Raw genomic sequence first — 27,053 nt, forward strand, 5'->3', positions numbered from 1 at the left:
ACACACACACAGACAAAAGCAGGTATTCTCATCTCTTTTCATAAGATTATAAATTCTTTTTTTGGGTGTGTCTTTTTAGGGCCATACCCTTGGCATAAGGACGTTCCCAGGCTAGGGGTCCAATCTGAGCTGTAGCCGCCAGCCTATGCTACGGCCACAGCAACACCAGATCCAAGCCACATCTGCGACCTACACCACAGCTCATGGCCAACACCGGATCCTTAACCCACTGAGTGAGGCCAGGGATCGACTACAACCTCAAGGTTACTAGTCAGATTAGTTTCCACTGAGCCATTATGGGAACTCACAGAATGGCCATGATTAACAAGTTAACAAATAGCAAATGCTGGAAAGGGTGTGGAGAAAAGGGAACCCTCCTGCACTGGTGGTGGGAATGTAAACTGATACAACCACTATGGGAAACATATGGAGGTACCTCAGAAAACCAACTATAGAACTACCACATGACACAGCAATCCCACTCCTGGGCATATATCCAGACAAAACTTTCACTGAAAATGATACATGCAAGCCTATGTTCACTGCAGCACTATTCACAGTAGCCAGGACATGGAAACAACCTAAATGTCCTCTGACAGATGAATGGATTAAGAAGATGTGGTATAGGTCTGTAGTATAGATGTGGTATATACACAATGGAATACTACTCAGTCATAAAAAAGGCACAAAATGCATTTGCAGCAACATGGATAGAACTAGAGATTCTCATACTAAGTGAAGTAAGTCAGAAAGAGAAAGACAAATACCATATGATATCACTTATATCTGGAAATTAATATATGGCACAAACCTATCTATAAAAAAAAAAAAGAACCTGGGGAAATGGAGAACAGATTTGTGGTTGCCAACGGGGTGGAGGAGTGGATGGACTGGGAGTTTGGAGTTAGTAGATGTAAACTATTGCATTGGGAGTGGATAAGCAATGAGATGCTGCTGTATAGCAAAGGGAACTATATCCAGTCACTTGTGATGGAACAAGATGGAGGATAATGTGAAAAAAGAATATATATTCACATGTATGACTGGGTCACTTTGCTGTACAACAGAAATTGACAGAACATTGTAAATCAACTATAATTTTAAAAAATAAATTAAAAAATAAAGCCAATGAAGAAGAAAACAAAACAAAACAAAAAAACACACATGCTTTTGGGAGTGCCCCTGATAGCTTAGTAGGTTAAGTATCCAGTGTAGTCACTGCTGTGGCTCAGGTCACTGCTGTTACACAGGTTCTATCCCTGGCCTGGGAGCTTTCGCATTCTACAGGCATGGCCAAAAAGAAAAAAATAAAATAGGAGTTCCTGCTGCGGCACAGTGAGTTAAGAATCTGAATGCTTAGTAGCTCAGGTCACTGCAGAGGTGTGTGTTTGATCCCCAGCCCAGCGCAATTGGTTAAAGGATCCAGCGTTGCCACAGTGGCAGCTGAGCTTCAGCCCCTGGCTCGGGAACTTCCACAGGCTATGGGTTCAGCCATAAAATAAAATAAAACATCATACATGCTTTGTGTTTTTTACCACATCCATGGCATACAGGAGTTCCCAGGCCAGGGATGGAACCCACACCACCACATAGCGACCTGTGCCACAGCAGTGACAATGCTGGATCTTTAACCCACTGAGCCACCAGGGAACTCCTAAAACATATATGCTTTTGATCCAGTGTTTCACTGTTAGGAACTTATTACACAGAAACAGTTGCGTACACATGCAAAATGTTTCCTGAAGCAATTTCCATATTAACAAATACTAGCCACAACTTATACAATCATATAATAAAAAATGATGAAATAAAAATAATGGCACAACCATATAATAAAACACTAAAGAGCCATCAAAAAATAATACAACTCTAGATATACTAACATGAAAGGACGGAAAAGATAAACTGTTAGGTTCAAAAGACGTTAAAAGCAGTGTATATATAATGATAAGAGTTTTTGCAAGCAAATCATAGACAAACACATATACCATTTTTAGCAATCGCACAGAAAAATAGTCTAGAGTTTTATCCACCAAACGATCTTGGGGGTGGGATTATACTGATCCTTCACATTCTACTGAACACACTTTTGTTACCTTTGATGCTTTTATATTGTTATTTTTACCTTTGGAGTATTTACAATAAAGACAAGTTTTTTTTTTTTTTTTTGGTCTTTTTAGGGACACACCTGTGGCATATGGAGGTTCCGAGGCTAGGGGTTGAATCGGAGCTACAGCTGCTGACCTACACCACAGCCACGCCAGATCTGAGCCTCGTCTGCGACCTACACCACAGCTCACGGCAACACCGGATCTTAACCCACTGAGTGAGGCCAGGGATCGAACCTGCATCCTCATGGATACCAGTCAGATTCTGCTGAGCCACAACTGGAACTCCTAAAGATAAATCTTAAAAGAAAAAAGTAGTGACTCTTACCAATTACACAGCACGTTTCTACACGATACTTATCAATCTCACAGAGGTTGTGAGCCAGATAACTCAACTCAGATTTCATGCTCTGAAAGAAAAGAACGATGATCTAAGCATGAAAAAGGAACCCCTAAATTATTTTTCTTGTAACTAATGCTACTAGGTGATAATTCAAACTAGCAGGTTAAGGCACAAAAGAACTTAAGTCCAAGCAAAGGACATAGCTCACCCTGACGTAAAGAAGGTTGGAAAATGTGTCCATATTTTCAATCCTGTAAGGGTCTTGTTTCCTTAGCTCATTAAAAATAGAGAGGGCTTTGTCAATATCTGCAGAAAGAAGATAGAGAGCTCAGAAAACAACACAGTGTGACCTTCGGGGTTTGATGGTATTTCATTACCCTTATTCACTCACCTCTGATATTGTGATAGGCAACTGCAATTTGGGAAACAATATATGAGCTCTTAGAGAAGCCCACGTCAATGAGATTCTGATACTTTTGCAGGGCCTCCTCTATCAACTGCAACTCTGTGTATATATGAGCCAGAAAAAACTCTTTCATCCAGGTGTCTGGCAAAGACAGGAACTTCAGCTGGCAGCAGGAGAGAGAGGGACACACTTAATACACTTTGACCTCTCTCCCAAATGAACATCAAGGAACTATACTGCTTACAAGAATTTATCACCAAACCTTTATTAGAGCACCTAATAATGAACACAGGGCAGTTCAATTAAGTGACTAGGACTTATAAGCACAACAGGAAGAATGGTCTAGCTGGGGATAGTTCAAAGAAAACAGGGGATTTGAGATGAGTCTTAGAGGATGGGTAGAAACTGAATAGAAAAGAAAGAGGAAGAGAAAAAAGATAACATTCTAGGTAAGGGCAACAAAAGCAGAAGAAAAAGTCATGATGAGTGTGGGTGAATAGGATGAGGCAACTAACTTGGTCTGAGGGCAGCTAGGTGTTGGGAAGCGGTGGAAAAATAAGACTAAACTGATAGGGTGGGTCCTATGCTGCAACAGGAAATAGGATGCAACAGGAAATCACTGCAATTTTTGACAAGAGAAAGACATGGTGCTTTAATAATAAGTTTGGAAATAGTATGTAGGATGGCTTGGAAATGGGAGTATAAAAATGGGAAAACTAGACAGATTATTTAAAAGTAATCCAAATTTGAGATTGTAACTTAGATGGCAAAGGAAGCCAAGAGAAAGAGATGGCAACAAGAAGGAAACTATGGCAAAGCCTGATGACTGACTAGGTAAAAGGAGATAAGAGAAAGGGAAGAGATGACCAATGACTCTGAGGGGTCAAGACTGGGTATTTTGAGAAACAGTGATACTAGGAGCTCCCGTTGTGGCGCAGTGGTTAATGAATCCGACTAGGAACCATGAGGTTGTGGGTTCAATCCCTGGCCTTGCTCAGGGGGTTAAGGATCCAGCGTTGCCGTGAGCTGTGCTGTAGGTTGCGGACACGGCTAGGATCCGGTGTTGCTGTGGCTCTGGCGTAGGCTGGCAGCAACAGCTCCAATTAAACCCCTAGCCTGGGAACCTCCATATGCCACGGGAAGCAGCCCAAGAAAAAAAAAAAAAGAAAAAAAGAGAGAGAGAAATAGTGATACTAATGAGAGTCCATCAAGTTCAGGGGAAACAAGAGAATTTAGAAGGCAAAATGAGAAACTTGGTTTTACATATTTTGAGTTTAGAGATAAGACAAACTTTCAATGGAAGTCTAACAGGCATTAGAGATAGGTGAACACATATATGCCAAGAGTAAGATTTCAGATACAGATTTAATAGCATGTACATTATCGGAGCAAATCAACTAGGCTTTGGTCCTTTAGAGCCAACGAAAGGAAGTGTGCTTTTGCTTCTACGAACTATTGAATAACAGCGATATAAACTCTGCAGACGGTGTCCTCCAACAATGACTAACCACACAACTGCAGTTTATAATGCAATTTCACATACATTATTTCATTAAGTAACATATCTCAAAATCTTTACAGGTCCTATGACAACTCAGAAGAGACATTAAAAATGCTTTTAATACAATTTTTCATACCAAAGAAATCTTTCTTATAGCATCTTTGGAATTAGGAGAGAAACTATAATAGCATTCAGTCTATAAAAGAAGTTATAGGAAAACTTGAATGTGAAAACATGAAAAGATATTCTAATACAATTGGATAGAAATCCAATAGCAACTACTAGGCAAGAACCAGACATTAGCCTTTCAAATAAAGACCTAAATCCCAACAGTGAAAGAAGCTAGAGAAGTAGCAAAGAGTTAGTTATTAAGGATGGTTTAGCAAAACTCGTACTCCCCCGACCCATTATTTAAAAAACTACATAATACTTGAAACAGAAGATTTTTAACATAGCTCATCTCAATTTACCATCTCTTTGTCTGTAATCAAGTTACAGAGTTCTAGCCAGGCTCCCCAGTGCAAAGGCAAAACATGAGTAGCCTCCACAAACACATCAATGGCCTCTTTCACCAAGTCCAGCTTTCGAAGCACCACACCATACCTAGGAAAGAAGGGAACAATCACAGAAGTCAAAACATCTCCCCTCTACTCAGAAGACTATCCTATAGAAGTTCCAAATTACTCTAACACTTACAGATAAAGGCCAAACCCATCAAGTTCCCGAGCCTGGTGTTTTTTGCTGAGTTCCACTCTCAATTCTCTAAGAGCCTCATTTTTCACTTGACCTTTCTCCAGGGGGCCTAGGAAAGAAACAGAGTTTCTGATCTAAGGGCAGACTGCTGCTTTTCATTTCATAGGCCTAGAAATTCCCTTTGGCATCAACCAGTTACTCTTGGAACTTCCAGCCAACACAAATGGCCAATGACATCTTACACCATCCATTTACTTTATTCCAGAAACTGCAACTGATAATTGGTCTGCAGTCATATTTTGTTAGGCCCACATAGATTTTTTAAAATTTTGAATTAGGAGTTCCCTTGTGGCATAGGGTTAAGAATCCAGTGGTGTCACTGCAGCAGCTCAGGTTGCTGCTGTGGTCAGGTTCATCCTGGGCCACAGAACTTCCACATGCCACAAGCATGGCCAAAAAAAAAAACACAACCCAAAAAACTGAATTATCAATATTTAAAAATCAGGAGTTCCTGTTGTGACTCAGCAGAAACGAATATGACTAGCATCCATGAGGACACAGGTTCGATCCCTGGTCTCACTCAGTGGGTTAAGCATCTGGCGTTGCCATGAGTTGTGGTATACGTTTAGATTCAGCTCAGATCTGGTGGTACTATGGCTGTGGCGCAGGCTGGTGGCTACAGCTCCTGATTTGACCCCTACCCTAGGAACCTCCATATGCCATAGATGTGGCCCTAAAAAAAAAAGACAAAAAAAGATTTAAAAATCAGGAGTTCCCATCATGGCTCAGTGGTAATGAACCCAACTAGTATCCATGAGGACAAGGGTTTGATCCCGGGCCTCACTTAGTGGGTTAAGGATCCGGTGTTGCCATGAGCTGTGGTATAGGTCGCAGATAAGGCTTGGATCTGGTGTTGCTGTGGCTTTGAAACCTAGCCCAGGAACTTCCATATGCCTCGGGGGCAGCCCTAAAAAGACAAAAAAAAAAGAAAAGTCAGAAGCCCTGGAGTTCTCTGGTAGCTCAGCAGGTTAATGATCCAGCGTTGTCACTGCTGTGGCTCGGGTCACTGCTGTGGCTAGAGTTTGATCCCTGGCCCTAGAACTTTCACATGCCTCAAGCACAGAAAAAAAAAAAAGAAAAATTTGGAGTTCCCGTCATAGCGCAGTGGTTAACGAATCCGACTAGGAACCATGAGATTGCGGGTTCGGTCCCTGCCCTTGCTCAGTGGGTTAACGATCCGGCGTTGCCGTCAGTTGTGGTGTAGGTTGCAGACGCAGCTCAGATCCAGCATTGCTGTGGCTCTGGCGTAGGCCGGTGGCTACAGCTCTGATTCGACCCCTAGCCTGGGAACCTCCATACGCTGCGGGAGTGGCCCAAAGAAATAGCAAAAAGACCAAAAAAAAAAAGAAAAGAAAAATTTGAAGCCTCAACTAAATATGGAAATATTCAGATTCAAGGTGCAGGAAACAGGGTAGGGCTAGGGAAGAAAGCCCCGGACAACAGCAGGCCCATATTCCCACAAGGCAGCCTTCAGAGGGAACCAGGTGACAACAGACAGTTGTGCTCTACAATTTGCAGACTCTAACTAAGCTCACTTCCCACATTTATAATACCTGCCTGGGTCCTATAGGCATTTGAGTTTGCAACCCCTGCTTTAGTCTAGAGGTAAGAGAAAGAAATTCATACCTAGGCTGTCAACTGTTTCATCATCCTTCTTCTTTTCCCCAGACTGTAAGAGAAATCAATAAATAGGTCTTTTTTTAGTTTATTCTGAAACCCGTTCTAAAACTAGCGGTCTGATTCGACCTCAAGGGCCCAAGTCCAACCGAAATGATATCTGTGGGAGTTTTCTTGTGATGCAGTGGGTTAAGGATTCAACATTTGCTATTGATCACTAATTTTTTTTTTCTTTTTAGCAGCTACAGGCCTACACCACAGCCACTACAACACTAGATCTGAGCTGTGTCTGTGACCTACACCGCAGCTCTCAGTAACACTGGATCCTTAACCCACTGAAAAGGCCAGGGATCGAACCCACATCTCAAGGATACTAGGTGGGTTCTTATCGCACTGAGCCAAAACAGGAACTCCTATTGACCACTAATTTTAAACAACTATTTAGGGCTCCCACTGGTCAAATCTGGAGTAATTTGAGTACCAAAATGATAAATATAGTAATGAATGCAAAAATACAGGAATCCTTAAGTTCATACTGATAATAGATAAATATATCAATAAAAGAAAGAGAAGACAAGCTCCTGCTTAGGGTAGAATTTACTGCTCAAAGGACTGCAGGAATGCTAAATCATTCTACAACATTATAATAAGAACACTTCAGGAAAAAATTAACAATGAATTTCTTAACTAATGGATATTAAGAAATGGTTATTGACATTGTTTTGGCTATTACAAAAAATACATCAATGAACAGCCCTGTACATATATCCTTGTGCATACATTGACATATTTCTATTGGAGTGAGCTCCCATTGCGGCTCAGTGGAAACAAATCCGACTAGTATCCATGAGGACACGGGTTCGATCCCTGGCCTCCCTCAGTGGGTTAAGGATCAGATGTTGCTGTGAGCTGTGGTGTAGGTCTCAGATGCAACTTGGATCCTGTGTTGCTGTGGCTGTAGTGTAGGCCAGTAGGTGTAGCTCCAATTTGACCCCTAGCCTGGGAACTTCCATATGCTGCGGGTGTGGCCCTAAAAAGACAACAACAACAACAAAAATTAAGAAGAATTGTTTGGAGTTCCCACTATGAGTTAAGGATCTGACCGCTGCTGCAGCGCCTTTGGTCAAAAGTGAAGGCCTGGGTTTGATCCCTGGCGCAGAGGATTAAGGATCTGGCATTGCCACAGCTGTGATGTAGGTGACAGCTGTGGCATAGGTTGCAGCTCTGGCTTGAATTCAATCCCTGGCCTAGGAACTTCTACATGCCAAGAGTGTAGCTAAAAAAGAAAAAAAAAAGAATTATTTGGTCATGGTATTTCAAATTAACATAATCTGCCAAAATTGACTTCTAAAATGGCTGTATGAACTTCTATTCCTGAAACAGAGGGTCTTTTGCCCCACAACTCTGTCAATAAAGAATATCCTCATTATTTTTATATTTTTTCATACCATCATTGTTTTTTTACTTTTCTTATGATATTTTCTTTATTATTGTTAAATATTTATAAAGTACCTTCACCAAGTAGACTACTGCTAAGCTATTTAAAAGATTAAACATTTTCCACTCAGGTAACAAATGTGAATGCTTCCCTAATAACAGAATGACATCTTAAAACGGCCCTCACCAGGTATCTAGAATACATGTACAGGAAATAGGCTTTCTTGCTATTGCAGCCATGTAGGAAATGTGCTGCCCGATCATATTCTTTAACATCAAAGTAGGCCTTGGCTAGAGTGTAAGCATCCATATCCTGGGCATCCTCCTAAAAAAGAGACAAGTTTATGTAATTGGTTGAGAACAGGACAACAAAAGTTCAATTCCAAGAAGCATATTCATTAATTTCAAGATGTAAGAAAAAATTATTTTCTTCCTTCCCAAAACCTGATATTATTTATTTATTTATCAAGTAAGGTCACAGAAATTTTTTTTCTTTCAAAATAAAAAGTGGGCGAGTTCCCATTGTGCCTCAGTGGTTAAAGAATCCGACTAGGAACCATGAGGTTGCAGGTTCGATCCCTGGCCTTGCTCAGTGAGCTAAGGATCTGGCGTTGCCCTGAGCTGTGGTGTAGGTCGCAGACGTAGCTCAGATCCCGAGTTGCTGTGGCTGTGATGTAGGCCAGCAGCTACAGCTCCAATTCGACCCCTAGCCTGGGAACCTCCATATGCCGCGGGAGCGGCCCAAAGAAATAGCAAAAAGACAAAAAATAAATAAATAATATATAAATAAAATAAAAATAAAAAGTGTGGGGGGGACTTCCTGTTGCAGCTCAGCAGGTTAAGAACCTAACTAGAATCCATGAGGATGTGGATTTGATCCCTGGCCTTGCCCAGTGGGTTAAGGATCCAACATTGCCACAAGCTGCTCTGTAGTTTGCAGAAGTGGCTCAGATCTGGTGTTGCTGTGGCTGGAGTGTAGGCCTGCGGCTGCAGCTCAGATTCCACCCCTAGCCCAGGAACTTAAATATGCTGCAGGTGCAGCCATAAAAGGGGGAAAAAAAAAGACATAGTAGAGAAGTTAAGTTAAACTTAACTTCACAGAGTATTCACTTGTCTGTAAAATGAGCAAGTAATACAGATTTGATATGAGGAAAAAGTGAAAACGTCATGAAAAATGTCAAGCATTAATACTGGCATTCCCTTCCTTCTCTAGGCTTTTAAATTTCCACAAAAATACAATATATTGTGCAGTTACTTATAATTTTTGTACTTGGATAAAGTTTTAACATGTTAGTATTGCAAAAGCAAATTCTCTATTTAAAAAAAAAATGAAATGATGCACATTTAAGGTAAAAACATACAATCCCCATGAATTCTAGGGATAAGCTGATCAAAATTTTAATAATTTCATTCTCCTCATCCTCCTTGCGCATGTATTACCAGCATGAAACTGGAACCAAAATGTATCCAATGTTTTTGTCACTGGATGATCATGTGTCCTAAATATGGCCATTTCAGCTTAGGATTCTAGTGGCCCTTTTCACACCTATTCATCATTTGCTTATTTCTTCTCCTGCCCCTCTGACCTCCAAATACCTTTTGGATTAAATATTTCTTGTTTTTACGTGTAAAGGGTGTGTCAAAAAAACGGCAGCTTCAGGAAAAACAAAATGGATTATGATGAAAATCTTTCAGACTATTGAGACTATGTAAACGTATGCTGTATATAGTACCTAAAATGTATTCCTCATTTAAATCTCTCAATATCCCTGTAAAGTAAATACTATTATCTGCATTTCACAGATAAGGTATCTTTGTCTCAGGAGGTTAGTAAGTTGTCAAAAGTTACTACTATGGCTGATATTTGAACCTAGAGCTGTCTGAATCCAAAGCTGGTTTCGCACTGTTGTAAAAACCTCTGATTCTTCTCCTTGTTGGGCTCTGAAACCTAAAAGGCTGGAATCTTAAGCAAGGATTGTTTACTAACTCTCTCCAGCTTAACTAAGGACACTACTAAGTCTTTAAAGCTTAGCTAAAACATTTAGATAAAATAGCTTAAAACACTTAGCTCTTTAAAAGCTTGAATTCCCTCTACCCAACATTCCTGCCAGGCAGTATGTTCCCAACTGGTGACAAGGCACTCAGGATCTCTTCTGATGATGGGGAGGACCCGCTAAGATGTCCTTACCTCTGTAATAGGCGGCGGCGGCTGCAGCTCGGACAGAGGCAACGCTGGAAGGGAGAAGGCCAACTCCGCTGACCTGGAACATCCAACCAAATTGAATCAGCTCGAGCTCCCCAAGGCCAAGGATGCCAAGCCCGGTCCTCCCCGGACCCCGACCTCTCACCATTTGCTACTGTGCAGTAGGCCCCGCTCGCGGGTAAGGCCCGCGATAAGTAGCAGCTGCTTTTTAATTTCTCGCAAATTTGAGAAATCGCCACTCGATGACAGGACCGGCATTACAGCAGTCACTGGGACTACAGAGGGGCTCGCAGCCATTTTTGGGTTTCAGCCACTCCAGCCAATCACCAGCGACAATACTAGCTGCCCCGGTTCACCAAAAAGTCCGCACGTTATTGGCGAACTCTGGCTCCGGAGAGACCAATCACAAGTCGCCCTCCTCCTAGCCTCTCTAAGAGGCCTGGAGAGATGAGACAAATTTATTCTCCGATTGGCCAAGAACTTCTAGGGCGGGAAAGTCAGATCAAGAAAGAGGGGTGAAAGCCAGGATTTCTAGGCGGGGCAGAAAGGAATGAGTGACTAGGAAAAGTGGACTGGGAAGCGCGGTTTGGGAGTAGGGGCCAAGAAAGTGCAGAAAGGACAGAGCCCTGCACCTTAAGAGTGACGTGACTGAACGAAAGATGGAATGTACTTAGTGGGCATGCAAAGTGATGTATGTATCTAGCAAAGATAACTGGTAGCCTACAGATTTTTCCTTAAGGAAGTAGGCCGCAGGTGGAGACTTCTTCCTCTTTATCCACCCTCTTCCTTAACCCAGAAGTGGGGAAGATAACTAACATGTATTGAGGGTTTACCTTGTGACAGGTTCTGTACTTCTACAAAATCTGGTTTGACCATTAAAACAGACTTATGATATTGTATCATCCCAATTGTTTGTTTTTTGGGGTTTTTTGTTTTGGTTTGGTTTTCGGTTTGGGTTTTTTGTTTTGTTTTTGTTTTGTTTTGTTTTGTTTGGCTTTTTAGGGCCGCACTCGCTGCATATGGAGGTTCCCAGGCTAGGGGTAGAATTGGAGCTGCAGCTGCCAGCCTACATCACAGTCCCAGCAACGCCAGATCCGAGCCACCTCTGCAATCTACACCACAGCTCAGGGAAGGCATCACCGGATCCTTAACCCACTGAGCGAGGCCAGGGAGCGAACACACAACCTCATAGTTCCTATTCGGATTCGTTTCCACTGTGCCACGACGGGTACTCCCGCAATTTTACAGATGAAAGAATTGAAAGTTTAGAGAGTTCAGATCATTTTCCCAAGGAGAGCATCTAGATTATAACCCAGCTCTGACTCAAAAACCCATGGTTCTTAAACATTACATAAACATTTTTAATCTTGTGTTGTTTTTCACCCTTTCATAGTATCCCTGGGAACGTTTTAAGCCACTTTTGTCATTCTTTGGGTGTTAAATAGAAGTGATTTTAGGTAAAGAATGTTGTTTAGATTAACATCTATTATTAAAGATTGTTTCATAAAGTCAACTTTATTGCACCATACTATGCAGTATATGAAGGCAAAATACTAATTTTTTTCCTGTTTCACAAGTGATACACATTTTATATTTGTTTTAAACTTATAATTTAAAGGGGGTAGGATAAATTAGGAGTTTGGGGTTAACATACACACATTGCTATATATCAAATTGCTAACTGGAGTTCCCAAGTGGCCTGTTGGTTAAGGATCCTGCATTGTCATTCCTGTGGCATGAGTTGGATCCCTGGTCTGAGAATTTGGCATCCTTGGCATGCTGCAGGTGCAGCCAAAAATAAAATAATCAACAAGGACATACTGTACAGCACAGGGAACTCTACTCAATATTCTGTAATAATCTACATGGGGAAAGAATCTGAAAAAGAATAAATGTTGTATATGTATAACTTTGCTGTTTACCTGAAACTACCACAACATTGTAAATCAACTACACTCCAACATAAAATAAAAATAAATTTAAAAAAAGAAAAAAATTATTCAGCACTCATATCAGCTATAAAGTAGCTTTTGTGGCTCAACCGGATCAGCAGTGTCTCTGGAGCACCAGAACCCAGGTTTGATCCCCAGCCTGGCACAGTGGGTTAAGAATCCAGCATTGCCACAGTTGTGGCATAGGCAGCAACTGCCCCCTGGAATCTGATCCCTCACCAGGAAACTTCCATATGCTGTGGGGCAGCCAAAAAAAAAAACATAAAATGAGATACATCTAAGAGTTCCCGTGTTAAGGATCTCGTGTCTCCATAGCTCTGGTATAGGTCTCAGCTGCAGCTCAGATTCCATCCCTGGCCCAGGAATTTCCATATGCTGCTGGCGTAGCCAAAAAGATGAGTGAAAAAAAAAATTAAATAAGTAAATAAATGAAATAAGATACATCTTGACTATCAAAAAAACTATTTAGAGAGAAGATGATCTGTGTTTCTTAACTCAGGAGTTATATTTTTAATTTATCCTTTCAGAACTTCAAGTGGTATATACTGTTTACAGGGTTGGGTTTGTGTGTGTGTGTGTGTGTGTGTGTGTGTGTGTGTGTGTGTTTTGTCTTTTGTCTTTTTAGGGCCATACCCGCAGCATATGGAGGTTCCCAGGCTAGGGGTCTAATCGGAGCAGCAGCTGTCAGACTAAGCCACAGCCACAGCAACCCAGGATCCAAGCCACATCTGCAACCTACACCACAGCTCATGTCAATGACAGATCTTTAACCCACTGAGCAAGGCCAGGGATTGAACCTGTGTCCTCATGGAGTCCAGTCAGATTGGTTTCCTCTGAGCTACGATGGGAACTCCCTGCCTAGAGACATTAACTATTATCCATCGTGGGTAAATTTTTAATGTATATGTGACAGAATAAAGCACTACAACAGTCAGAACCAACAGAGAGGCTTCCAGTGTTCAACTGAGTAAAACAGCTGACCCTTGAATGATGTGGGTTAGAACTGTGCAGATTCACTTACATGCAGATTTTTTTTCATAAATACATATATGTACTCTAAATGTATTTTCTCTTCCTTTCTTTTTCTTTCTTATTTGGGGGGGGGGTGCGCACACAGCATGTGGAAGTTCCCAGGCTAGGGATCAAACCCAAGCCAAAGGAGGAACAACATTGGATCCTTAATCTCTGGGCCACCAGGGAGCTCTTTCTCTTCCTTTCTTAATATTTTTCTCCAGTTTACTTTATTGTAAGTATACACTATATAGTGCCTAAAACACACAAAATATTGTTAATTGACTGCTTATGTTACAGGTTAAACGTCAGTTAAGAGTAGGTTATTAGGAGTTCCTATTGTGGCTTAGGAGGTTGCAAACCCATGAGGACAAGGGTTCAATCCCTGGCCTGGTTCAGTGGGTTAAAGGATCCAGTATCATTGTGAGCTGTGGTATAAGTCACAGACATGGCCCGGATACAGCACTGCTGTGGGGCTCTGGCATAGGCTGGCAGCTGCAGCTCCGATTTGACTCCTAGCTTGGGGACCTCCATACGCCACAGGTGGGGCCCTTTAAAAAAAAAAAATTAAAAAAGGTAGGTAATTAGTAGTTAAGTATTGAGGAACGCAAAAGTTATACTTGTATTTTCTACTGAGGGGTTGGCACCCCTAACCCCCATGTTATTCAGGGGTCAGCTGTACACTGTTTCATGTTCATCTGACCACCAGGAACCACCTCACATTCATTCTTTCATTCAGTCGAGACTCAAAACTGTTCCCTTTTTTCCAGAAACTATTTAAATAATTATCTTATTTGTTAAATGTTTTAAAAAATGAAAGCCACAATCACCACCTTTAATGATGCAGAACTTTGTGAACCCCTGACCTCTGCTTCCTTGACCTTCCAACACCACCAATGTCAGCCTGGTTCAAAGGCGTTTTATTTCTGAACTGACCTTAGGCCTCCTTTTACCTTTCCTCTCACTCCAGAGGAAGAATGCTGATAATAATGAGTTCTTTATCCTAAGGCAGTCGAGTGGAGAGCTATAGATTGTGGACTCTAAGCCATATTACCTAGGTTTAAACCTAACTCCACTATTACCATATTCCCAAGATCTTGGAAATATCATTTATTCTATTTCCTTGAGATCGCTCATTGATAAAATGAAGATAATAATAATTCCTGCTACTCAGTTGGATTAGAACTGAATGAAATAATTCGTGTAATATATTTAGAGCAATTGTTAACAGACTCAGCACTGGATACATGTAAGCTATTCTTGAACACTTACTCTCTGCTGGGATCTTTACATATACGATCACTAATTTGCATTTAACAGATATGATAACTTATAGTATATAAGTGTGCCCATATATAACATACAGTACATAAGAACAATTTAAGGAATACTAAAAGAGGAGTTCCCATCGTAGTTCAGTGGGTAAAGAACCTGATTAGTAACCATGAGGTTGAGGGTTCGATCCCTGGCCCCACTCAGCAGGTTAAGGATCTGGCGCTGCTGTGAGCTGTGATGTAGGTCGCAGACGCGGCTCAGATCTCTGCATTGCTGTGGCTCTGGTGTAGGCCGGTGGCTACAGCTCTGATTTGACTCCTAGCCGGGAACCTCCATATGCCTCAGGTGCGGCCCTAAAAAGACAAACCCCCCCCAAAAAAAAAGAATACTAGAAGAGTACCTTGACTTTGACTCACTACTCAGATTAAGAAATAGAACATTACCAGATCTTTATTTTTTTAACCAGTTCTTTTTTATTTTATTTATTTATTTATTTTGCGACCTATTTATTTCTGCGACCTACACTACAGCTCACGGCAACACCAGATCCTTAATCCGCTGAGCGAGGCCAGGGTTTAAATCCGCAACCTCAAGTTCCTAGTCAGACTCATTTCCGCTGCACCACGACAGGAACTGCCTCCCACCCCCAATTTTTTTTTAAACCAGACATTTATTGCATGACTAATTGCTGAAATCCACAAGATGAACCGAATGCTGCAACAGCTGCCCTCTTGGGTTTAGGTATTGTTCCTTAAAGAACATGCAACATATAATTTTTCAGGTGCCTCATCACCAGTTACAGTATTTCCCTTTTAGCCTTAGCACCCCAGTCATACTCTCTCTTCTTCTTGGCCGAGTAACCACATTTGTCACAGATGGACTTCTGAAGGTGGCACAGTGTGTATGCATTACTGTGACACTTTCCCAATGATGACGTCGCCGTCCTCACCTCTTTTGTGGCCAAGACCAAAGAGATTATCAGTTCTTTAGAAGCCCCTCCAGCAAAAGTCTGCTTCCTCCTTCCATCTCTTCCCTTTGCCTTTTCTCCTTTCCTTTCTTCTTTTTTGTACATTCTTTCTTTCATTCTGCTCTGTTTATTTACTTATTTATTTAGGTTGCACTGGCAGCACATGGAAGTTGCCAGGCCAGGGATCCAACCTGAGCCACAGCAGTCACCAGAGCTGCTGCAGGGACGATGCCAGATCCTTAACTTGCTATGCCACAACATAACTCTCTATTCTGTTCCTTTTAAAGAATTTTTTTTTTCTTTCTGCACTCTGCCATTTCACAGCTATGAAACCTAGAGCAAGATACTTAATTCTTATGGACTTCAGTATCCTTATCTATAAAATGGGAATAATAAGAAAAATACCAACCTTAAATGGTTGTGGTGAGATTTAATAAGACGATATTTGCACAAGGGTTAAATGAGATAATCATTTATGTGAAATCTTTGGCACAGACCTTGGCATATGGTTGGAAGTCAATAAATAGGAGTTGTTTTTATATATACATATATATATACATATATATATATATATATAAACAACTCAGGCCCGCACCCTTGGCATGTGGAGAACCCCAGGCTAGGGGTCAAATCGGAGATACAGCTGCTGGCCTACACCACAGCCACAGCAACAGCAATGAGAGATCCGAGCCGTGTCTGTGACCTACACCACAGCTCACGGCAATGCCAGATGGCTGACCCACTGAGCGAGGCCAGGGATCAAACCCGCTTTCTCATGGATACTAGTCAGATTCATTTCCGCTGTGCTATGACAGGAATGCCCTGTATTTTTATTATTATTTAAAAATCATTTATTCTCCGATAGAAGAACTTTGTAGTATAATGGAAAAAGACCTGAACTTTGGAATCAGAAAGACCTACCAGCAGTGGCTAGTCACTAAACCTCTTCATATGTGAAATGAGGGTGCTAATACAGATGGTCTGTCACTGAGCACAAAGGGCTGCTCTAAGGACCAGAGGAAATGATACACAAAGTACCCAGTAATAAACTCTTTCCCTTCCTCCCTCCTTTCCTTCCTCTTTCTCTGGTAGGGTAAGTTTTCTTCCCAACAAAGATATTAAAAGCAGCTGTGTGCTTGTGCAATTTCTCTTGCATTCTGGGTTCAGTTCAGCAAGTGTTTATCAAGCATCCACTAGGTGGCGAAAAGCACTTTCCTGGCAGGTGTGCTGTTAAGCGGAGGATACTAACCCTGTCAGAAAATGAAGTGCTAGGGTCATCTACACTCCTGGGTCTGGGCCCTGGAATAATTTTTATTTTATTTATTTATTTATTTTTTTTTGTCTTTTTGCTATTTCTTGGGCCGCTCCTGCGGCATATGGAAGTTCCCAGGCTAGGGGTTGAATCGGAGCTGTAGCTGCCAGCCTACGCCAGAGCCACAGCAACTCGGGATCCGAGCCGCATCTGCAACCTACACCACAGCTCACGGCAACGCCGGATCGTTAACCCACTGAGCAAGGCAGGGACCGAACCCGCTACCTCATGGTTCCTAGTCGGATTCGTTAACCACTGTGCCACGACGGGAACTCCCGTAATTTTTAAACAATTGTTTAAAAAGAAGGAAAATAAATTCCCTTGTGGTGCAGCAGGTTAAGGATCCAGTGACGTCAGTGCAGCAGCTCAGGTCACTGCTGTGGCTTCGGCTTTAATCCCTGGCCCAGGAACCTCCCAGGACCAGCCCAAAAAAAATTTTTTTTAATTTAAAAAAAAAAAGTCCTCTGTACCTGGACTCTCAGGGGAATTTCCTGAGAAGCACTCAGCTCTTCTGTGCCAAAGCCAGGGGAATAGCATCTCTGGCCAGAAGGCAATGGCTACATTGTTTAGATCAATAAATGGGAACCCCTTGAGCTCCTGTGGTGGAAGGGAGGTGAGTGATGACCTGGTGGAAGGGACAGAGTGGAATGCTCTGGCTAGTGCTCTAACTAAACAACTAATTGCTGTGTGTCCCTGGCCAAGTTACAGTACTTCCCTGGGTCTAGTTTATTGAATCAGATATTTTTTTTATTATTCCATATTTAGCAAAATTAATTGATTGGGGAGAATAACCACTGCAGACATCATGGTTGGGAATGCAGTGTATCATTGTACAGAGAAAGTTTAGAAATGTGTACAGTAAAAAAAAAAAAAGAAAGAAAGAAAGAAAAAAAGAAAAAAAAAAAAGTTGCTAAATACAACTTTAGGCCCTAACCCAAGCTTTTCACACACAATGACTTCAGTAATAACTTTATCCAGTCCTGTGCTATCCCAACATTCTCCAGCTGCCCTAGGGGTTTGTAATACAGTGAAGTTTGACACACCCGAGGCCTTTCCCAGAAAAAACCCCCATTGCCTTCTCCTGCTGTGATCCCAGCTCTGGTAGACAAATGGAGCCATTTCCTCCCTCCCAGCTCCTCAAATTGCCTAAGCAGAAGAGCTGTTGCTCAAAGCTGGGTGGTCCAGGAATGGGAGGATTGTGGCCGAATCAGAGCTAAGAAAGGGTGAGGGCTGACTACCTCCAGGAAGAGTCTATTACATTTAAGCTCAGTGAGGGAGTTCTCTTGTGGCCCAGTGGGTGAAGGATCCAGCACTGTCACTGCAGCTGCTGTGGAGCAGGTTCAGTCCCTGGCCTGGGTACGTCCATATGCTGAGGGCGCAGACAAAACAAAAAACAAACAAAACCAATGAGGAAGGGAAAAAATCAATGCCCATCGGCGTTTCAGCCCTACTCATAGTTGCCGCCATTTGATTCTCCGTTGGGGCTGTCCTGTGCGCTGCGTGATGGTTCACATGCCTCACCACTGGCCTCTGATCCCAGTAGCATGGCCCCAGTCCCAGCTGTGACAACCAAAAATGTTTCAGACCAAATGGTGTCTTGTGAGGCAGAATCCCTCCTAGTTGAGAATCGCTGGTTTGTGGCCACTAATAGTTTGGGGCAATGGTCTATATAGAATAGACTCCTAGGGACCTTCAGGGGATACTCCAGGGTCCACCTGCCCTGAAAGCCCATTTTACAATGCTTGGGAGTTAGGGGAAGGCCTTAAAACAAGGAAACTGGCAGCTCTCCCTTGCTGAGTAGGAAAAGCTTAAGAGGGTCACAAAGAAAAGGGAAGGGAGCAAATGCAGAGTTGAAACCCTCAGAGTTAGCACTGGAGTGTGAGGTGTGGTTTATTTTGATCTCTACCTAAAGATAAAGAAACCGAGCTCAGGGAGTTCCCTCATGGCTCAGAAGGTTAAGGATCAGTGTTGTCACTGATGTGGCTCTGGTTACAGCTGTGGCATGGGTTCAGTCCCTGGCCTGCGAACTACCCCATGCTGCAGGTGCAGCCAAAAAAAATAAAAAAACAAAAAACTGAGGCTCAGATGTTAAGTAACTTGCCTTATGTCAAACACCTAGGAAGTGATAGAAATGGGATTCAAATTCAAGACTATCTCCAAAGCCTTATGCTGCAACTTTGGGACTCCTGGAACTTTATTCATTTATCCCACCCATTCATTTAACACTACTTACTTCCCACCATGTGCCAAGCTCTGGGAATTGTGTGATGAGTGAGACAGTCAATCCCTATATTCACAGACCTTGTCATCTAGTAGAGGATAAAAACAACAAAGAATCACACAAGGGATTAGTTAACAACAGTTAGGATAAGAGCAGTGAAGGAAAAGCTTAGGGAACTAGTTCTGTGCTAGACTATGGGCAAAGATGGCTATGAGTCCTTCTATCCCTGGATACCTGCCCTTTTGCAAGGTGACTCTGAAGAAGTGAGTCTATTTCTCTGCCTTTCAATTTGGGATGGACCTATACTTTCTTTAACCAACAGAAGGCAGAAGTGACTTTTATTCACTAGAATAAATAGAAGTATTATGTGACTTTTGCACCTCAGCATCTGCTGAGGGACCTTGCAGCTTCTACTCCCACCCTGTTGCTGCCCTGAAGCCACCATGAAGGAAGACCCAAGTTAGCCTTTTAGATGTCCTAGGCATTCCACCTGTCTCAGCTGTTCCTGCCATTTTGGCTGAGGCTCCATACATATGATCAAGGCTATCCAGGAACAGCTAGCAGCCAATAATGCAACAATATACTACAGCCTGCAGAGGTCACCCAGGCAAGACTGAGCCCAGTCAAAACTGCGGAATCATGAGCAAGTGGCTAAGGGCAGTTTGTTGCCCAAAGACAGAAAACCAACTGAAGGCCCCAACCTGATGTGGGAGTAGGGATTAGGTCAAAGAGTCTTCCCTGAAGACAAAGGTTCAAGCTGCGACCTGGAGAATAAGTGGGAATCAGATTGGTAGAGCATGGGGGTAGAGTATCCAGGTGGCAGAGACAATTGTGTGAAGGCCTTGAGCTAAAAATGAACTGGGAATAGCAGCACAAGTTGGCCTAAAGAAAGAGGCCGGCCCAACATTGCAGGCAAAGACCAGTGAGTGGACTGCTTTACTTACTACCCCCCCACCTCCATCTCCATCCCCCACTGACCTCTTTTTTTGGCCATACCTTGGCATGTGATGTTCCTAGATCAGGGATTGAACCCATTTCACAGCAGTGAGGACACCAGATCCTTAACCCACTGAGCCACCAGGGAACTCCCAGACTGACTTTTTATCACATTCTGGATACATCCATGGGCTGTGTCAGGCATATAAACTTTATCTACTTCGTATGTCAAAGACTTAAAAAGTCGAATATACAGATAGACATTAACCGGCCTCCCAGAAGCTTGAGAAAGCTTGAGTCACAGTCTTCTGGGGATGGATGATATGAAGATGACAAGGCAGCCTGAGTACAGGGTAAAAAAAATGTATTTTTAATAGCTGTGATGACCATCTAAGCTATTATGGCCCCATCTTCACTGATCTAAGCTCATATTCAAATGGAAATTTACTTGAAAAGCCCTTTCTTTGCATAATGGAAAAGCAGGCTTGTCCAATTCCATTTCCCCAAGGTAATAGCTCCAGGATATAATGGGAGGCCTCACTACCAGCCCTGCCCATCGGGGGTTCAGAGCCTGGGTACCCTCTTTCTCAGTGTTCTTCATCTGTATTACTCATAAGGTCTCCCTAAGGATGCATCACCTCCAAGGTCACTGCTGAGAACTGTTAGGAAGACAGAGAATTGATCTGGCTGACATCACTGTGCGGCTCATTCTCTTCACAATGTGGAAGATGATCTAGTGGGAGCTCCTTCTGTAGGGGCAACAAGTTAAGCCGGATCACAGCAGGCTTCCCATCAGGCAGGCTGCCCCCAGGACAATTACAGGATCCCACACCCAGGTCATCCATTGCTTTGAATCTGGGCAGGCTGGGTGTGGCTCTGTCCTTTTCTAAGCTGGCAACTTCTACTTTCTCTCCTGTCCAAAGAGGGTGCCACTGCTAAGCACTCCCAAAGAGGGGGTCATTCACGTTGTGTTGTTTTTTTTTAAAGAAAGAGATCCCCGGGAGTTCCCATCATGGCTCAGGGGAACTAATCTGATTAGTATCCATAAGGACGCAGGTTCGATCCCTGGCCTTGCCCAGTGGGTTAAGGAACTGGCATTGCCATGAGTTCTAGTGTAGGTCAAAGACGTGGCTCGGATCTTGTGCAACTGTGACTGTAGGCCAGCAGCTACAGCTCTGATTCAATTCCTAGCCTGGGAACCTTCATATGCCATGGGTGCAGCCCTAAAAACACATAAAAATAAAAGTGAGTATTTACTTAGGATAATAAAATAAATCATAAAATACATTTTAGTGAGTTCCCTGGTGGCTCAGCAGATTAAGGAGCCAGCATTGTCATTGCTGTGGCATGGTTTTGATCCCTAGCCTGGGAATTTCCATATGCCATGGGTACAACCATAAAAAAAAAAGATATAGAACATTTCTGACAGGTGTTTACTCTTAACCCATGTTTTATTACCAATAATACCATTTTAAAAAACATTGATCGAGGTTTGGCTATTAGGCTAAGTGCTTTATGAGCATGACATCATTTAATCGTTGCACCAAGGTCCAATTCTTTTTCTCTTTAGGGCTGAATGTGCAGCATATGTTAGTTCCTGGGCTAGGGGTTGAATCAGAGCTATGGCTACTGGCCTACGCCACAGCCACAGCGAAGCAGGATCTGAGCCACGTATGCGACCTACACCACAGCTCATAGCAACGCCAGATATTTTACCTACTGAGTTAGGCCAGGAATCAAACCCACATCCTCATGGAAACCAATGGAAACTCCAAACAAGGTACTATTATCATCTCTATTTTACAGATGAAGAAACTGAGGCTTTGAGTATTTAAATGCCGTGGGAAAAGTTCCTGTTGTGGTTCAGTGGAAGTGAATCTGACTAGTATCCATGAGGACACAGGTTCGATCCCGGGACTTGCTCAGTGGGTTAAGGATCCGGCATTGCTGTGGCTGTGGTGTAGGCTGGCAGCTGCAGCTCCGATTCATCCCCTAGCCTGGGAACCTCCATATGCCATGGGTGTGCCCTAAAAAAAAAAAAGACAACAATAAATGCTATGAGAAAGGTCACCCACAGAAGCAGGTGCCATCATGTCACTCAAACCCAGGCCTGCCAGATTCCGAGGCTCATGTGCCTAACCACTACCATAGGAGGGGGCATCTACTGGCATCACTTCAAAGTAACCTACTGCCTCCTCCATTTTTGTTATATTTTGCTTATGTTCTTGAGGAACCTCTGAGCTCCCCTTTAAAACCTGGATGAAACAGTTTTATCTCAGCACACCTCCTCCTACGAGCTCATGGCCTGGCTCCTGCCCCCTGAGGAAGACATCAGAGGACCCTCTACCAGCCCACTGTTTCCGGAGGCCACAGTGGCCGCTCCACTGGACTTGCAGGCCCTTCCTAAGAAAACAGCTCTGTTCTTACACTTTCCCAGGGTCCATGAGTGTAGCTCAGATCGAAGCACATCCTTTATCTGGCCTTGGAGTAGAAAAGTCACTCGGTCTTCGAACACGTCCTTCTTCGGTCACTTTCTAGCTGAGTGACCACGAGCAATTTGTTTTATCTCACAGGATGAGAGTTTCCTCAACTGGAATAGGAAGGTATTAAGAGTAGCTTTTTGCTCACAGAGCTGTGAGGATAGGTGGAGATCACGTCAAGCAGACAGTGCTTACTCAAAGATTGTTGTGTTTCCAGGCACAGGGTCCAGTGTCCCCTCACATTTGCCAGATTACCCACTGGGTCCTGGTCAGGAAAGGATCAATGACAATAAAATTACAGAGTAGGGAGAAGAAGGGAGCCAGGAAGATGAAAGATCTGGGCAGAGAGTGAAAGTACAAGCTGGGAGTCCTGAGCTGGCACCTCAGACTTGGGAATGAACATTTGCTGGGGCAGCCAGGCTCTGAGCTTTTGAGCCTCCCCCATCTTTTGACAGCCTCTCCCATACAGCTCACCCCTTGCACCTGCCTACTCCAAAGCCCAACTGGTAGTCAATGAAATCCCTTTTTCTCCCTTCCTCCCTGCTTGGGTCCTCCCAAGCTGACCCAAGTCCAATAAACACATCTCCATGGTGGTGACCTCACGCTGAGGTGGCATTTGGCTCAGTCCAGGCTCCTTCTGCCAGGGTACACACATACACAGGTATCCCACCCTCTGACACCTCCTCCCCACCCCTACCCCCACTCCCGGCCTTGGCAAGAGAAATCTATCTTTCTCCTGCCTCTCTAATTTAAAATAAAATTGATTTGATGTCACCTGCAGCATGCAGAATTTCCTGCGCCAGGGATCGAACCTGTACTACAGCAGTGATAACACCGGATCCTTAATCTGCTGAGCCACCAGGGAACGCCTCCTGACCCTCTAATTTGAGAAGGTAGATAAGAAGGCTAAAGCCATTCCCACCTCCACCGTCGGAAGAAGAAGAATCCTGAGTGCTCGTTCTCTGAGCAGTACTAGAGGGACAGGGTACGCACTTGCCCAGTAAGCACTACCTGCTATGCTTGCTTTTCCCTAATCTATACAAAAAACCTGAGAGGGAAGGGTTATTTCCCCCTTTTTACACAGGAAGAACCTGAGGCTCTGAGAAGTTAACAGCTGTGGCACAGTCAGTGGGTAGACAAGCCAGGATCCAAACCCAGGTTTCTCTCCAAAATTTGGTTGTTTTAACTGGTACATTTCCATCTAAATTTACTTTCTTTTTCCTTCTTTCCTTTTTTTTTTTTCTCTCTCTCTCTTTCCATATACCCACGGCATATGGAAGTCCCCAGACTAAGGCTCAAATCAGAGCTACAGCTGCCGGCCTACACCACAGCCACAGCAATGTGGCATCCAAGCTGCATCTGCCACCTACACCACAGCTCACAGCAATGCTGGATCTTTAACCCACTGAGCAAGGCCAGGGATTGAACCTGCGTCCTCATGGATACTAGTCGTGTTCATTACTGCCGAGCCACAACAGGAACTCCCTAAATTAACTTTCTGTAGTAAATGGTAATGTCCCAAGCTCAGAGTTGAAGACACTAAGACCAGAGAAACTGAGCAACTTGCCTGCAATCACACTATTATTCCTTTGCCCCATTAACTCTGCAATTACACAATGACTCCTTTGCCTCATGAACGAATTCTCATTTGCTAATCTCCTGCATCCCTGTCAACTGCCCTCGTGGAACCTACCATTTCATAACTCAGATTGGAGCTGACTAGGAGAGCATCCTGCCTACCCATCTGCTTCCCAAGGTGCCTAGTGTGTGCCTGGCTGTTGGCCTCTTATGCTTAGTCAGGCCTTACTAATTGACACTAATCCCAAATGGCTGCCAGAGCCTCTCCTCAGCCTCTGCCTCTGAGGGTCCCTCGGGCCCAAAGAAGCATGATGACCTCAGATTGGGCCAAAGGCAATAACTAGGAGCTGCCAGCATCCAGCCTGGGGCAGCAGCCAGAAGGCCTCAGAGCAAGTTTGATTTAATCCTGTAATGGAATGTGACTCAGATAAGGCTTTTATCAACCTTTCATAGGCTGTGGAGGAAAAAAGAACCATCCCAGAGTCATAGAGAGATGCTTTCCACTGACTGAGTGCTGCCCAAAAGTCCCCGAAGGTCCAGTCCCACTGGAAGGCCCAGAGGAAAGCAGGGATACGTATGAAGGGGCACTTGGAAGTAGTTGACTCAAATTTTCAGGACTGAAGGAACATGAAGCCAAGGAGGAGGCTGGGGAATCCATGCGTTCAGGCAGAGTGAACCTTAAACCCTAGCACTTAAAATAATAACAGTAACAATAACTACTGGTATTTATTAGGCATTGTACTAGGCATTTAAATGCTTGTACAATAGGTACCACCATCATCCTTATTATAGAAGAGGAAGTCAGACTGGGGAAGGTCAGTCACAAAGCTGCTAAAATGGGAAAGCTGGGATTTCCACCGACATCCGCCTGATTCGAATGTCACTGGGGCCTCACTGTGGCGCAGAGGGATGATACACAGTTGCTCTTGCTCGCACACTCCTTCACCCCCAGAACTTTGTTGGCTAGCACCTCATGCACTTCCCCTCTTCCTGGAAGAATTCCAGGAAGCTTTACATAACCACAGACTGCAGCCTCCCCGACACCCCAAAAGGGAGAAACTAAAAGATAAAGCAAGGTGAACCGGCCTATCAGGAGCGGGAAAACTATACAACCCCCACCTCCAAGCCCCCAGGGGCAGACACACCAGAGGCAAAGTGGTGTCTGGCCTTCTGCCAACTGTTTTCTCTGTCCCTCGCCCCCTCCCCCGGCCCTAACCTCCCTACCCTCACTTTCTCATTTTTTTCCTAGATCAACTTTACTTTCCAGGCCCCTACTCCACTTTTTTTTTCCTTCAGGAACGCTTTTAAGTAGCTGCTGTTAGCCACAGACTAGGGATTCCCCTCCCCTGCCAGAGAGGAGCATATACAATGCAATATTAATAGTAATAGTAGCTAACACTTATTGAGCACTTACTATGTGCCAGTCATTCTTCTTTCATTTTGAGCTTGAAAAATGCAGGCAGAACCAGCAGCAGCTTTTATGTCAATTATGAGGAGATTAAGTCAGACAAGCTTTCACTGCATGGAGGCCCAGCACCCTCTAAGGAGACAGAGGACCGTGGTTACAAAGATCATGGACCCTGGGTTCAGGCCAACTCAAGTCTGAGGTCAGCTCCATTACTGACTAGCTATGCATTTACAGACAAGCTAATTCTGAGTTTCAGTTTCTCCCTTAATAAAATGTAAATAATAATAGTTCTTACCTATTAAGGTTTTGAGAGGATTAAAGAAATGATGTATGTAAAGTGCTTAGCGAACTCCCCAACCCATAACAAGCAATCAATGTATAGGAATTATTATTACTTATTAAAATAATGTTATTTATTAAAATAGCTAAATAGTTCCAACCTTTTTTTAAGCTCTTCAGACCTAAGCAGATTTTTTTTTTAATTTAATTGCATAGATGCAGTTGATTGGACTTAAAATTATTGTTCTCCTTGGGACCAATAGGTCAAAGGCTTTCCAAGTCATTCTGCTTACTGTTTGGCAGCATAATTGGTAGGAGCTGTTGTAACAAAACCAATTTAAAGCAAGCATATCAAGATCTAAAGATCTGGGCTTGGGCATGCATTACCACTGGGAGAGCCAGAGGGGCAGCATTTTTGGATTTGTTTGCTTGTGTACTAGTTTAAGTTTAGAGCTGCCTAGCAGACTAAAGGGGTAACAAAGTCCCACAAAGTGTTGGTGGCTTAACCAACAGAAATTCATTGTGTCACAGGTCTGGAAGCTAGATGCTCCAAATCAAGGTCTGAGAAGTTCTCCTGTGGCAGAGCAGATTAAGGATCCAGTGTTATCACTGCAGTGGCCTGAGTTGCTGCTGTCATGCATGTTCCATCTCTGGGAATTTCCATATGCTGTGGGCACAGCCAAAATAATAATAATAATAATAATAATAATAAAAGAACATAATCAAGATTTGAGTAAGGTTGGCTCCTTCTGTGAGGCTCTCTCCTAGCTGGTGGTTTGCAGGCAATCTCTGGTGTTCTTGGCTGGTGACTCACCACCTTGATCTCCGCCTTCATCTTCACACAGCATTCTACCTGTATGCTTGTCTATGTCCAATTTTTGTCTTTTTATAAGGATACAAGAAGTATTAGATTAGAAGCCCACTCTACTCCAGTTTGACCTCATCTTAACTATATGTGCAATACCCTGTTTCCAAATAAGGTCAATTCTGAGGTCATGGGCTTAGGACTTCAACACATACGAGGAGTTCCTCTTGTGGCTCAGTGTTAAGGAACCCACCTAGTATCCATGAGGATGTGGGTTCGATCCCCAGCCTCACTCAGTGGTATCTGATGTTGCCATGAGCTGTGGTGTAGGTTGCAGATGTGGCTTGGATTTGGCATTGCTGTGGCTGTGGCATAGGCCGGGGGGCTACAGCGTCCATTTGACCCCTAGCCTGGGAACTTCCATATGACTAAAAAGACCAAATATATATATATGTATGTAT

The 27,053-nt window shown here is 43.3% G+C and overlaps 1 protein-coding gene across 3 annotated transcripts in view; it reads right to left on the bottom strand.

Annotated features, from left to right (window-relative positions):
* Window positions 1-25,631, bottom strand: part of CDC23 (cell division cycle 23) — a 34,395-nt gene extending 8,764 nt beyond the window's left edge. Inside the window, 9 exon segments of one of the 3 annotated variants that reach the window (NM_001267826.1) lie at window positions 2,437-2,518; window positions 2,660-2,757; window positions 2,843-3,020; window positions 4,829-4,961; window positions 5,055-5,160; window positions 6,738-6,780; window positions 8,353-8,490; window positions 10,354-10,426; window positions 10,514-10,678. In NM_001267826.1, coding sequence (NP_001254755.1) covers window positions 2,437-2,518; window positions 2,660-2,757; window positions 2,843-3,020; window positions 4,829-4,961; window positions 5,055-5,160; window positions 6,738-6,780; window positions 8,353-8,490; window positions 10,354-10,426; window positions 10,514-10,665 — 1,003 coding nt within the window. In that variant the 5' untranslated portion in view covers window positions 10,666-10,678. 3 annotated transcript variants of the gene reach the window in all.

The sequence above is a fragment of the Sus scrofa genome, chromosome 2 (genome assembly GCF_000003025.6).
Source record: "Sus scrofa isolate TJ Tabasco breed Duroc chromosome 2, Sscrofa11.1, whole genome shotgun sequence".
Taxonomy (NCBI): Eukaryota; Metazoa; Chordata; class Mammalia; order Artiodactyla; family Suidae; genus Sus; species Sus scrofa.